The 12,466-nt window shown below is 46.0% G+C and overlaps 1 protein-coding gene across 3 annotated transcripts in view; it reads left to right on the top strand.

Annotated features, from left to right (window-relative positions):
- The window catches only part of SMARCAL1 (SWI/SNF related, matrix associated, actin dependent regulator of chromatin, subfamily a like 1), a 60,145-nt gene extending 50,317 nt beyond the window's left edge, over window positions 1–9,828 (top strand). For 2 of the 3 annotated variants that reach the window (XM_065413283.1, XM_065413284.1), the window contains exons 13-17: window positions 817–919; window positions 2,001–2,183; window positions 3,876–3,976; window positions 8,481–8,577; window positions 9,511–9,828. In XM_065413283.1, coding sequence (XP_065269355.1) covers window positions 817–919; window positions 2,001–2,183; window positions 3,876–3,976; window positions 8,481–8,577; window positions 9,511–9,720 — 694 coding nt within the window. In that variant the 3' untranslated portion in view covers window positions 9,721–9,828. Of the gene's footprint in view, window positions 1–816; window positions 920–2,000; window positions 2,184–3,875; window positions 3,977–8,480; window positions 8,578–8,657; window positions 8,706–9,510 lie in introns of all 3 variants that reach the window. The other variant, XM_065413285.1, reaches the window with a different exon arrangement.
- Window positions 9,829–12,466: the final 2,638 nt, after the last annotated feature.

Below are 12,466 nucleotides of genomic sequence, written 5' to 3'. Positions count from 1 at the left end.
ATTCATTTTCAGCTTCATTTCAGTGTAAACCTTCTCTTGAATTAAATTAAACTAAAATAGAATTCCCTATAGATTCACCAGAATGTCACAGAATTCAGCAACTTGGCTGCAGAATTTAAGTCCATCTTGCCACGGAGTCATTTGGTTTTTTTCAGTCATAGCTGGCCTGGGCTGTGTTGAAAATAGTGACTTGGTGAAATACTTCATAGTCCTGATTTTAGCACCAATTCGTTGAGCCATCTGTCCTCATTAGAAGCTGAAATTTGATTTACCTGTTCCCAACCATTTGTAAATAACTTACAATCGCTTGTTACATAGGAAACTTATTGCAAGTCTTAGTGGATTGAAAAATAAGTTTCAAGATGTCCTGATAAATTTGTTCTTCAGAGAAGTTTCCTTTTTAGAGTGACAACAGCATTAAATAAATGTATTATGGGTAATTGCCTCCTGGATAACATAATGTGTTCCACAAGATGCCTAGAGTTAGAAATACAAATGAATGAATGAATGGGATAGACAGATAAATGGAAATGACTTTCAGTTGGGCCACTCTGTTTCATCAAGTGTGACTCAGTGACATACAAATAAAAATAGATACATTTGTCATTCAGTGGCCAGGAGTCCAGAAAAATGAGTGATGTGTCCCTGGATCTTTTTTTATATGTGGATATTAATTATTGAAATGCTGGTTTTTGCTGGCTAGTTTCCTGATTTCCGCCTATAGATCAACAATATCTCTTAGGATTTGAGGGTGATGTGTGCATGGGACAACAGAGACATCAATCATATAACTTGGATTATTTGTTTTTAATACAGAGAATACATCCTGGAATTACTGGAAAGCAGGAGAGACAAATTCCTGGTGTTTGCTCATCACAAGATAGTACTGAATGCAATCAGCAAAGCGCTGGAGAACAAAGTAAGTTCTTAAATCAGGTTCCTATTAATTTTATTATTGAGCCAACTTCAAAGCTCTGGAGAGTTCTGGCAGGTCACCTACTTTATGAAAGTTAATGACACACACAATTCTCTAATTGAGATATCTCTAATGTGCCCCCTGGCCACAATAACTGAGTCTCCAGAATGAGACTGCCCGGTGGGATGTACATTTTGTGTATGTGAGGGCTATTGCTGCAGATGTTTCTTGGTGTTCACCACCACCTGGAGGGATGTGTGTACAGTGCTTTGAGAAGTGCTGTTTCAGTACCATACGTTGCTATTGCTGCTTTTCGTGCCTCTTCGGAGAAGGTGGTGAGAAGGCAGTGACAAACCAACCCCAGCTATATCTGCATGCCCTTTGTTTCTTGGGTCCATGTTGCTCTGATTTTTGTGCCTGGCTATTGCATGGAGGCTCGAGTCTACTTACTAACTGCATAGTGATCTTTCTCCTGTGTCTAGTGATGAGTGGAGGTCAAGTTTCTATGCCTGTTTCATCTGATCTATCAGGTTTTGAAAGCTCATGAGGTGGCTGTGAGACCTGGTAGTGGTTGATGGGAGGCGGTTTTGCAAATTTCTCACTTAGAAATCTCTGAGGGAAGTACTGGGCAATTGCTCATCATCCCTGACATTTATAAGGTCCCCATCCTATCCCCGCTCCTCTTCGGTGAGGAGACCATTGGGAAATTGTTAGCTTTGCAGCTGTAGCATCAATATGTGGGCAATACTTCGCTCTGCCCTGAGCCTTTTCATCTACGTCTCCTTTTCACTGACCCGGACTCTGCAGTCTCACCTTCCCAGTGTCGAAGCAGGATAGTGACCTGGATGAAGGGTAGCTGAGGAGATGGTGGCTGGTGATGCTGGTTCCTATTGTGTGTTGATGCCCAAATCTAATAGCAGCATTAGAAAATGCTGAAATAAAATTGAATATTTTTTTTACCCTGCCAATGTATTTAAAATAAAATGTTATGGAGTAGTTCAGTGGGTTTTGGTGGTGGGGAACTCCTCTAAAACTTGGGGAAATAAAGACATGCTAATGATCTTTCTCCACGCCCTCCTCTCAGCATGTTGGATATATTCGCATTGATGGCTCCACATCTTCAGCTGAGCGTCAGTCTCTGTGCCAGAAGTTCCAGTTCTCCGAGAAGCACTCTGTGGCTGTCTTATCCCTTACTGCTGCCAACACGGGGCTGACCCTCTCTTCTGCCGACTTGGTGGTGTTTGCAGAGTTGTTCTGGAACCCCGGTGTAAGGAACCTATGTTACTACCATAACTTAAAGCAGTGTGCGCCAGTGGAGAGAGCACGGTACTGGGACTCCAGAGACCTGGGTTCTATTCCTAGCTCTGCCACTGACCTGATAGGTAACCTTGGGAAAGTCACTTCCCCCTCGGTGCCTCAGTTTTCCCATCTGTAAAATGGGGCTAATGATGCTAACCTCCGCTGTAAAGTGCTTTGGGAGCTACTGAAAAAAGTGCTATATAAGAGCTAGGTGGTGTTACTATTCTTATTACCGTACTGATCAATCATATTGCCAAAAAAGGGGACTGTTTGTAGTGTTGAGGGGTGGAAATGGAATAGTGTTATGGTGGTCCTTTGGAGGTGGGGGAGCATCATCCAGGATTTCTCTGTTTCCTTCCTCACTACTCTTTTACACTCCCAGCCCCCCAAAAAACCTTTACATTGCTGCAACCCCAGCTGACCAGACTGGCAGGGAGGGGTCACGTGGGAAGGTCACCTGCCTCTCCTTTAGCTGGTGCCCCCCTTTGTGTCCCTCCCATGAGTCACCTATGCGTACTGGTAAGAGTTAAAATCTCCTTGCACCACTGGATTGGTGACTCTTGAGGTGGCAGTATTCTCTGAGTCAGTACTGAACCAGTGTTCCAGCACCGCGTTGGAAGGGAACAGGCAGGCCTGCAAGTGCTGTCTTTCATTTTCAACGTAAAATAAAGGGCCTGACCGCTTGTCATTAGAAATCCAAGCGTGCTGCCTTCAAGAGGGCAGGGGACTAAGCCTGGATCCCTGCCCAGATTCCATCCTGCCTGCCTACTATTCACCAGCCATTGGAGTTGGATGATAATAATACCTCATTCTCATAGCACTCTTCACCAGGTAGATCTCGATGCACTTTACAAAGGAGGTCATCAATATCATTAGCCCCATATGGAAATGGGGAAACTACAGCACGGAGAAGCGAAGTGGCTAGCCCAGTATCACCCAGCAGGCCAGTTTCCAAGCTGGAAACTAGAATCCAGGTCTCCTGAATCCCAGTCAGTGCTCTATCCACTGGGCCACACCACGTCTCATTCTACTTCACTTCTTGCTCTAAACTGCAGAGTAGCACAGCTGTGCACCATTAAGCAGCTGATGCATTCCTCCCCTAAGGCAGCGGCATTTCAGTAAATGATCTTTATATATACAAATTGTGGAGTTGTTTGAGGGCCCTCTGAATGCGGTGTGCCATTTGAATTATCAGTTACCAGCAGGACTGGAATTCCAACAGCCCCCGTATGCCTCAGAAAAACTATGAGTATTTGTTTTCAGAGGAAAATGTCTGAGAGGAAGGTAGATCTTTGGGGTTCGGGTGCTGGCCAGGGACTAGGATCTGAACTCAGATCTCTGCTCTGCCACAGGTTTCCTGGGTGACCTGGGGCAAGTTGATTCATCTCTCTCTGCCTCAGTTCCTCATGTGTAAAAGGGGGAAATACCCCTTCCATCCTCCCATCCATTGTGCAGCTTGGCTGTTTAGGTTATAAATTCTGGGCGGGCAGGGCTATGCCTGCTATGCCCTGATCTCAGCTGGGGACTCTTGGTGTTAATAGGGTACAAATTGGAGTAGTTAAGCATCGGGAAAAATAGGTCTCTATTTCCTGGGGCCGGTTTTGTCAATTCTCGTGTGTTACACTGTTTCATTGTGCTTTCTCTGTTTATTTAAATACAGGTTTTGATCCAAGCAGAAGATCGGGCACATCGAATTGGACAAACCAGTTCTGTTAACGTTCATTACCTGGTGGCTAAGGGCACAGCAGATGACTACTTATGGTAGGGAGTGGAAAGGACTTCGTCTTACCTCTTCATCTATCTCTTTGGGACTTGTGTGACTTGGGATACAATACTTAACCTCTCTGTGCTTGATTCCTCCTCTGTACAATAAGGGTGGCAGTAACATGATCTCACGGTACTGAGAGGAGTGATATTTGCCTTTTGGGGTGGGGCTTTCTAGAAGGGCAAAGTCTTGTTAACAGTCTGGCCTTGTAACTGAAGGTGACAAGCCAGTAAAATAGACCTATTTATCAGGCAAAAAGTGGTTGTTGAGATGTTTGAGAGGGCTTAACGTATCTAAACGTTGACAGGCTGGGAATAGGGAGAGGAAGTTTGGCTGCTTGGTTGCAACACGGAATATTACAGGCTCCAAGCGCTTCCTGAGAGGTGAAGTTAGCAAGGACTTAGGGTGTTCAGCAGAGCTAAGACCCATACAACTCTCTGGGTCATGAGTTCTTGGGCACACAGAGGAAGCCTGCTCTGCTGCCTCTCATGTTGCTCTTCAGCAAAGCCGTCTGACCAGCTCACGAAGGGACATTGACGTGCCCCAGTGGGAACTCAATCCATCCTTCTTTGGCTTGCGGGAAGGTTGGTGGAATGCAGGGCTGTGGGAGTATAATGTGATGGGGAGGGATCTAGGAAATCCTCTGTGCTGTGAGGGAAGGGACCTGCAATCGATGAAGGAAAATGATTCACCAGATGGTACTTCGAATGTCCGAAATTATATCTTTCCATTACCTCATCTGAAAGAGCAAATGAGCTGAAGTGAACTTACACAGTTCCCAGAATATCATGATTGCAAATAATTAGGGCCTTGCATCAGGAGAAACTGGAAACTGACACGTCGCCCACATTTCAAGGAAAGCTAATGACAGTAATTTTGCTTTTTATTTGTAAAATGCGGTCCATGCAACCACTAGTGCTTGACTGAAAGGAAATATGCTTTTCAGAAGAGGACATACTTATCCTTTCATCCTCCCTCCCGTCCATGCCAACTCCAGGAGAGATGAGGGCATTTTATTAATGAAGGGTCATTAATTGTGCTAGGTGAGGTTCACTTCTTCATAGCTTCTTGTCATGTGTTGCAAATCCTAGGAATTGGAGATGGGAATGGAACCTGTTGCTCCCAGTACCGCCCTGTGGAACCACTTTCCCACCTTGAACTTTACACCTTCCAAATATTTGTAGACTGCAATCACAGCCTCTTATGTGTCCGTTAATTACACTGCACACATTTAGCTCTCAACCTTTACATCCAGATCAGTCCATTTAGCCTCTATAATCCTTTCGACTGGTTTTTTTCTGAATGCCTCTGTTTAATATCTCTGGTCCTGAGGTACCCAAAGCTTAACACAGCATTCTAGGTGTGTGCATACAAACAGAAGGCAACATAGTGAAATTGACTTTGGTTACTAGAACTGGCTCTGCTAGCATGGGATCTATCCTAAGGTGAAAGGGCTGGTGCATTTCAATACTCCGAAGACGGTGGTTTTTCATTGGCCCGTGGTAAATGACACCACAAAACCAATGATATACCTGAGATACATCAATGATGTTTTCATCCTCTGGACAGATGACCTAAACTCTCTCTCATATATTTCCATCACAAGTTCAACCACCACCATCCATTGTGACGTTCCCCTGGTGTTATCTGGACCAGTGATCTGCTAGGTAACTCCAGTCCTCGACTCTGGGAGCCAGCCTTACCCTGCTCTGCTGTGAGAACCCCACTCCTATGCTGTTCACGCACAGCCTCTAGCATGTAAGCTGCTCCCAGTTGAGTGAGTGAGCACTTTTGGCCAGCCGCTGCTTGGATTGTGCAACCGAATGACACTAGCCAATATCTCCGGTCCCAGACACAACCCTAGGAACCTCTGTCTTGCAGTGCCCAGTTATGCCCGCTGGACGCTGCAAGCTTATATGAGTTCATCAATTTAACAAAGAAATTGGCATGTACCAGGCTTCTTATCCCAAGGGGAGTCTCTGACATGCTTCAAACCAAACGCACTGCTTCAGGTAGAGTAAACAAACAGATTTATTAACTACAAAGAGAGATTTTAAGTGATTTTAAGTCAAAGCACAACAAGTCAGATTTGGTCAAATGAAATAAAAGCAAAACGCATTCTAAGCTGATCTTAACACTTTCAGTGCCCTTATAAACTTAGATGCTTCTCACCACAGGCTGGCTGGTTGCCCTTGCCAGGCTCTCCCCTTTGATCAGCGCTTCAGTCACTCGGTGTGATGTCTGTAGATGGAGGTGGAAGAGAGAGGAAGAGCATGGCAAACGTTTCTACCTTTTATCATGTTCTTTCTTCCCTCTTGGCTTTGTCCCCCCCCCTTCAGGGTCAGGTGCGCATTACCTCATCGCAGTCCCAAACTGACAAAAGGAAGGGGGGTGACTCACTCGAGAGTCCAACAGATCCGTTGTTGCTGCCTAGGCCAGTGTCCTTTGTTCCTGTGAGGCTGGGCTGGGTTTGTCCCATACATGCCCTGATGAGGTGTGAACTGCCCCTCTGCTCTTGGAGAGTTTTGCCTGGGCTTGTTTTAAGCCATGAGGACACATTTTCAGCCTCATAACTATATACATGAAATTACAACCTATAACATTATTGTAACAACAATTACTATAACATCACCACAACAACAATGCCCAGTGCATCATGAGCCTTCCAAAGACACACGACATCACAAACTTTGCACTGGATCCCACACAATCCTTTTATAAGGATGAACATGGGGGTGCAGGGTGTTCCCCTGAGGCACAGAGCGTCACACCCATCCATCAAACTCTCTCTAGAACATTCCCACATCAGCATCAATTTCCTGAACACCCGGATCAGCTTCAACAATGGAACCCTACAGACAACTAGATCCAAGAAACCCACAGAACCAGTAACCACCCCCAGTATACCAAGAAATCGGTGGCCACAGAATTTGCTCCAAGGAGAAAGTCTGAGATACACACCTTTACACGCTTAAAATCGCCTTTATCAAGCAAGGATACTCCACCAGAAAAGTAGATCACATCATGGAATGGGCCACTGAAAACACTCAAAAAGAACCTGCTTCAGTATGGGGGGTGGGAACCCTCCAACTGTACACCCCTAGGTGTCACCTACCACCCCACACTGGAACCCATACAAGGCATCATTAAACAATTACATCTCATCCTCAATGGGGACCACATCCTGAAGCAAGCTCTCTCCCCACAGATCAGGACACGCCAACTCATAATGGCAACAGCACCTGCCATAACAACAGATGCAAAACCTGCAGACACATCTCCACTGCTACAATGATAGACACCCCCGACACACGCCTGTCACGGAGTGTGGGGGAGTCAGGGCCCTGCACCCCCCACTTCCTGCAATTCACCGTGACTCTCAAAGCAGAAGGGTTATTAGATGATAGGAACACAGTCTAAAACAGAGCTTGTAGATACAGAAAACAGGACCCCTCACTCAGGTCCATCTTGCGGGGTAGGGAGACCAGATCCCGGTTCTGGGCCTCCCTCCATTTCCCCAGCCAGCTCCAAACTGACACTCCCTCCAGCCCCTCCTCTGGCCTTTGTCTCTTTCCCCAGGCCAGGAGGCCACCTGATCTCTTTGTTCTCCAACATCTTCAGTTGGCACCTTGCAGGGGAGGGGCCCAGGCCATCAGTTGCCAGGAGACAGGGTGTCGGCCATTCTCTGTGCAGACCGTATCACCCCTGCCCTCTAGGGCTCTGCAACAATCACACACCCTTATCCCACCACCTAGATACGTAAGAAAGGCGTAGGGGAAACTGAGGCAGCCACACAGTATTCAGAGAAAACATTAAGAACATTCCCACTTCATCACAACACCTTTCAAGCTCCAAGGGTCCTACACATGCCTATCACAACATGTTGTGTACTTCATCTAGTGCACAAAATGCCCCAATAGCAACTATGTGAGTGAAACCAGACAATCCCTGTGCTCTCAAATGAATTTGCACAGGAAAATGATAAAAGGCAAAAACGCCATATCACCCCGGGGCAAGCACTTTTCTTCACAAAACGATCACTCCATATCAGACCTCTCAGTCCTCATCCTCAAAGGAAACCTGCACAACACCTTCAAAGGACAAGCCTGGGAGCTTAAACTGATAACTCTGCTATACACCAAAAATCACAGACTTAATAAAGACACTGGATTTATGGCTCATACAACAATCTGCAACCCACTAACTCGCCTTTGTCGTATTATTGCAGAGGTGTTAACTGCCCACTTCACCTTGGAAACGGTCTCTTGCAACATGGGTTAACTCCCTTGTATTTAGCTGTGACACTCAGTAGAAGAATGTAAGCTCGAAAGCTTGTCTCTTTCACCAGTAAAAGTTGGTCCAATGAAAGAGATTCCCCCACCCACCCTGCCTCTCATGGTAAATGATTCTGTGTTCCTCTGCCTAGAAAGGAGCCTGTGACATCTTAAATGCTACCACTTTCCTTTCTAGCAATATTTGGTGCTTGTTATCTTCCCATAGGCCTATGATTCAAGAGAAGATAAAAGTGCTGGGCGAAGCCGGTCTTTCTGAAGTCAGTTTCTCTGAAACAGCTGAAGCCACTGATTACTTCTACAAGGTAAGTGATGTGAATGTGAGACATTAGCCCGAGTCATTCCTGGGAGGAGTTAAACTGACTTGGGCTTTGTATGTCTCTAGAGTGACATGTTAACAGAAGCGGAGATCTGAGCTCGCGCCAGTTCTGCCGTAAGTGCAGTAGGCAGGGTCATCCACCTTCCTCCCCGAGCCGCGTGGCAGTGGACCCTCCACGCAATGATCCCAATCTTGTTGTGTGGAAGGAGACTCCGGTGCCTCTGCAGCACCATTTCCTAACCCCCTCAGGCCCTGTGGAGGTTTCTCCATGTGGTAGGGAACCACATGGGAAAAAGGATGGGGTCAGGGCAGAGGGTGGCAGCCATATTGTCCCCCAACTCTCACTCTGCGAGTTTGTGCTGGCAATGTAAATACAGCTCCAGGCTCTATTACCTTTTCTGCTGAGCCTCCGTCCCCTGGGAGACCTAGATAGCGTGGCCAGGGAGCTGCCAGGGACCAAAACCGGCAGGGAGCACAGGACCTCTGTGCGTGTATTTCACTGGCCTCTTGCAGCTCCCCCAGATCATAAGGATCCGTTGGAGCAGCCCCCTTGCCTTCACTGTGAGGGAATGTCCATGAGGAAATTCTTCTAGAAGTTTCCATGGGAAAAGCTCCCTCTAGTAGCTTTTCCTTGCTCTGCAAGGGGCCACAACATTTTGCGAATCAACCCCTTCCTCTCTCTCCACCTCTGAGAAAACGGTGATGTGTGGCTTCATTGCAGAGGGCACAACGGCAGAGCTGAGTTCAGGCCGAGTCCCTGCCATTCTCTCATGGGTACCTCTCTCACTGGAATTCCATTCTCCATTGGTCAGGGGAGCCGTGAGGGAAATGGAAGATGTAAACTAATTATAATTACCATCTGTTTGGCTTGTTTGTTAATACCCTGTGTGTGCAGAACCTCTCTGCTCTACTTTCACAGCGAGACCCAAAGCAGCAGACCATTTACAGCCTTTTCCAGAGGACCTTCTCTGAGCAGGGAGACGACCTCGACAAAGCTTTGCTCGTGGAGGCGGCTGACGCTTGCCAGGAGTCTGACTCCGGGAGTGCCTCTCGGGATGCAGGAGCGGACACCTGCTCAGCGAGTCCACGTAAGAAACAGCGTCTTGAAGATTATTTTCACAGACAGTAACTAGAAAGGAACGAGACACTTAAAAGATTTTTATTTAAAAAAACAACAACACAGAATCATTGTATTGTTTGAGTTTCCAAAAATAAAACACATGAATGGGTTTTGGAGAAGATTCAGTGTCTTACTTCTATAGCGTTTCCCCCCAAAGGATGGAAGGACAAGGCAAGGTGCTCATCTGGGTCAGCGAAAGGAGGGCTGGGTGTCAGCAGATCCTGAATTCTAATCCTGTCTTTGCCAATGACTCACAGTGGCCTTGGGCAAGGCACGTCCCTTCTGGGCCTCAGTTTGCACACCTGTTTTATTTTAAATAACGCTCACCTGTTTACATCACAGGAGTGTCACAAGGATGAACTAGTGAATGGCTACAGACTGCCTTGAACAGGCAGAGTGCCATATAAATGCAAAATATTATCACCCCAAAGAACTTTACACACTGTATACGTAGTTCACCACTGACATGCAGCCACTGCTGAGATGTGAGGGTGGCAGTTTAGCAGCAGTCTGGGGCACAGCACGGCAGAAGTGAGAGGAGGAATTTTGACCACGGGCAGATCTCTAGATCGGCAACAAGTGCATAGGATCTTTATCATCTGTGCAGAGCAGTCAGGACCTTGAACCCAGATTTTCAGAATTGCCTGGGCTAACATGCAATGACCATCTATTTGCAATTACTGCAGACAACAGTTCTTAAATCTCATCCTGAAGACCCACATAAAATAAATTGCTTAGAACTCGATATATAGATCTTGGGATGGTGAAGGGCTGATGTGATCCTGCCAAGATTTGAACCCATGACTACCATGGGGCTAGTATTTAAAACCAGAGGCTTAGGCCACTTTGCCACAGCCTCTTGTTAAGTATTTTTCCCTGTGTTCTCTCTCCACTGTACCTGGTTTAGAGTGTGCGCGCGCTCTCACTTGTTTACAGCAGAAACAACAAATCAGGAAACTGAGACTTCAGACTAAGCCATTTGTGCAAAAAGAAATTTATTCCACAGTGCTCTAAGTGCCCTGTGCTCCTGCTTTTCCTTTGATTTGGAGTCTTGTCTCACATCTGGGCCTTGAAACTTTAAGAAATACGAGACATTGGAAGCATTCGTATTTATTTAAATTATTTATAGTAGTTGCAGCTCGGATCTCTTTGGTGAATAAGAAAATCACCTGTAAGTGCTTTAGCTCTGGTAAGGGACACTTGCTTATAGGCCGTGTACCAACCACTCCTCTAATGGGCATTTTATGTCCCTGTAAGGGTGCTACTATATTGGCACCTTTAGGACCTGTAATTCATCACCAGTGCAGCTCCGCTGTAGCAGTGGTGGAGGCTTCTCGGGCGACTTTACCACTGTCGTCGTCCAACTCTGCTCCGATTTAGAGTTAGACGGGATGGTGGTAAAAATGTCTAGCCCAACTCTGTGCTTGCACCCTCCACGATTGTTATTGTGCTGCAATGGTGGTGAATTACAGATCCTGAAATGGGCCAGTGTAGACGCAGCCTGACAGCGTGCAGTGCTGTTCTTTCATTCCTTTCTAGTGGTGTTTGGGACATAACCCCTGACAACCGATTGGAACCGGTTCCTTTCACAAGGGCACTGAACAGCCATCAGATGATTAGACCTATAGGTTGCTACCACCCTGGGCCAAACTTGAATATGCAATCTAGGGATGATGGGCTCTTTATCACGTTACTAATCTCCTGAGGAATCCAGGCTCCCGATATTTGCCTAATTATCTTTCTTTATTTGTATTGCGGTAGTGTGTAGTTGTTCCTTTCTTCTCAGCCTCCTTTTTTAGAACTAGAAGATGCCCAGGATTGGCTGGGCATGTGTAATTGATAATTCCGTGTGCTATGTAAGAATGAATAGAGGTCAATTTTATGAATTTGCCAACATGCCAGTTAGATACATCTCCCAGTTACCATGTGTGAAGAAGGTGGAGGGGAACACACACACTCACAGTTCTTACACTTTGTCTCTCACTCCCAGGGGTTAACACTGCTGTTTAGACAGGGTGCTTAGCTGCAGATGGTTACCAGACAATAGTAAAAGCATTATGTTGCTTGAGACTTCTGCCAAGTGAACAAATTGACAATGACAGTGCTTTCCTTAATTAAGATTTTGTTGTATCATTGACTGCAAATACCATCACATAAGCATGGAAATGGCCTACAAGATTCATATACAATGGGTACAATGTCTTAGGGATTCATTTATGACTGTGCAAAAAGGGTTTTCAGTTGGAAGTAGATTTAAATGTTTGCAGGTGGCAAGCAAGAGGGGAGAAGAGTCCGTGGACATTGGATCAAAAGTGCCAAATGTCATTCCTATTATAGGAGACTGACTACTGCCCAGCCATCTGTTTGTGCCTAGCTACTCTCACCACTAGATTACATTGGTGGACATCTCTCCCTAATTGTTCTCAACATCTTGCATCTAACCCTTTATACCAGGCGCTTGCCCACAGGACCCCATTTGAAACAGGGTTGTTTTCAGTAGGCTGCAGGAAGTGGTGAGAAGGATGGGGAGATTCTTCATGCACAAATCTTGTCTTCTCAGAAGAACAATTCTCTTCCTCTCATACGCGAGAGGAGCGGCAAATAGCATTTTTCAGAAATCTGCTGAAAGCGTCTTTGGAGAATTCTGCCTCCCATAAAATCTCAATTTATTTTTATCTACACACTGATAAATCTCCAATCCCATTAAAGGACGTCAGGTATACTCTCTCTCTCTGTAATGGGACTCATAAAATCT

This window comes from Emys orbicularis, chromosome 11, assembly GCF_028017835.1.
Source record: "Emys orbicularis isolate rEmyOrb1 chromosome 11, rEmyOrb1.hap1, whole genome shotgun sequence".
Taxonomy (NCBI): Eukaryota; Metazoa; Chordata; order Testudines; family Emydidae; genus Emys; species Emys orbicularis.
This window is presented reverse-complemented; position numbering and strand designations above follow the sequence as displayed.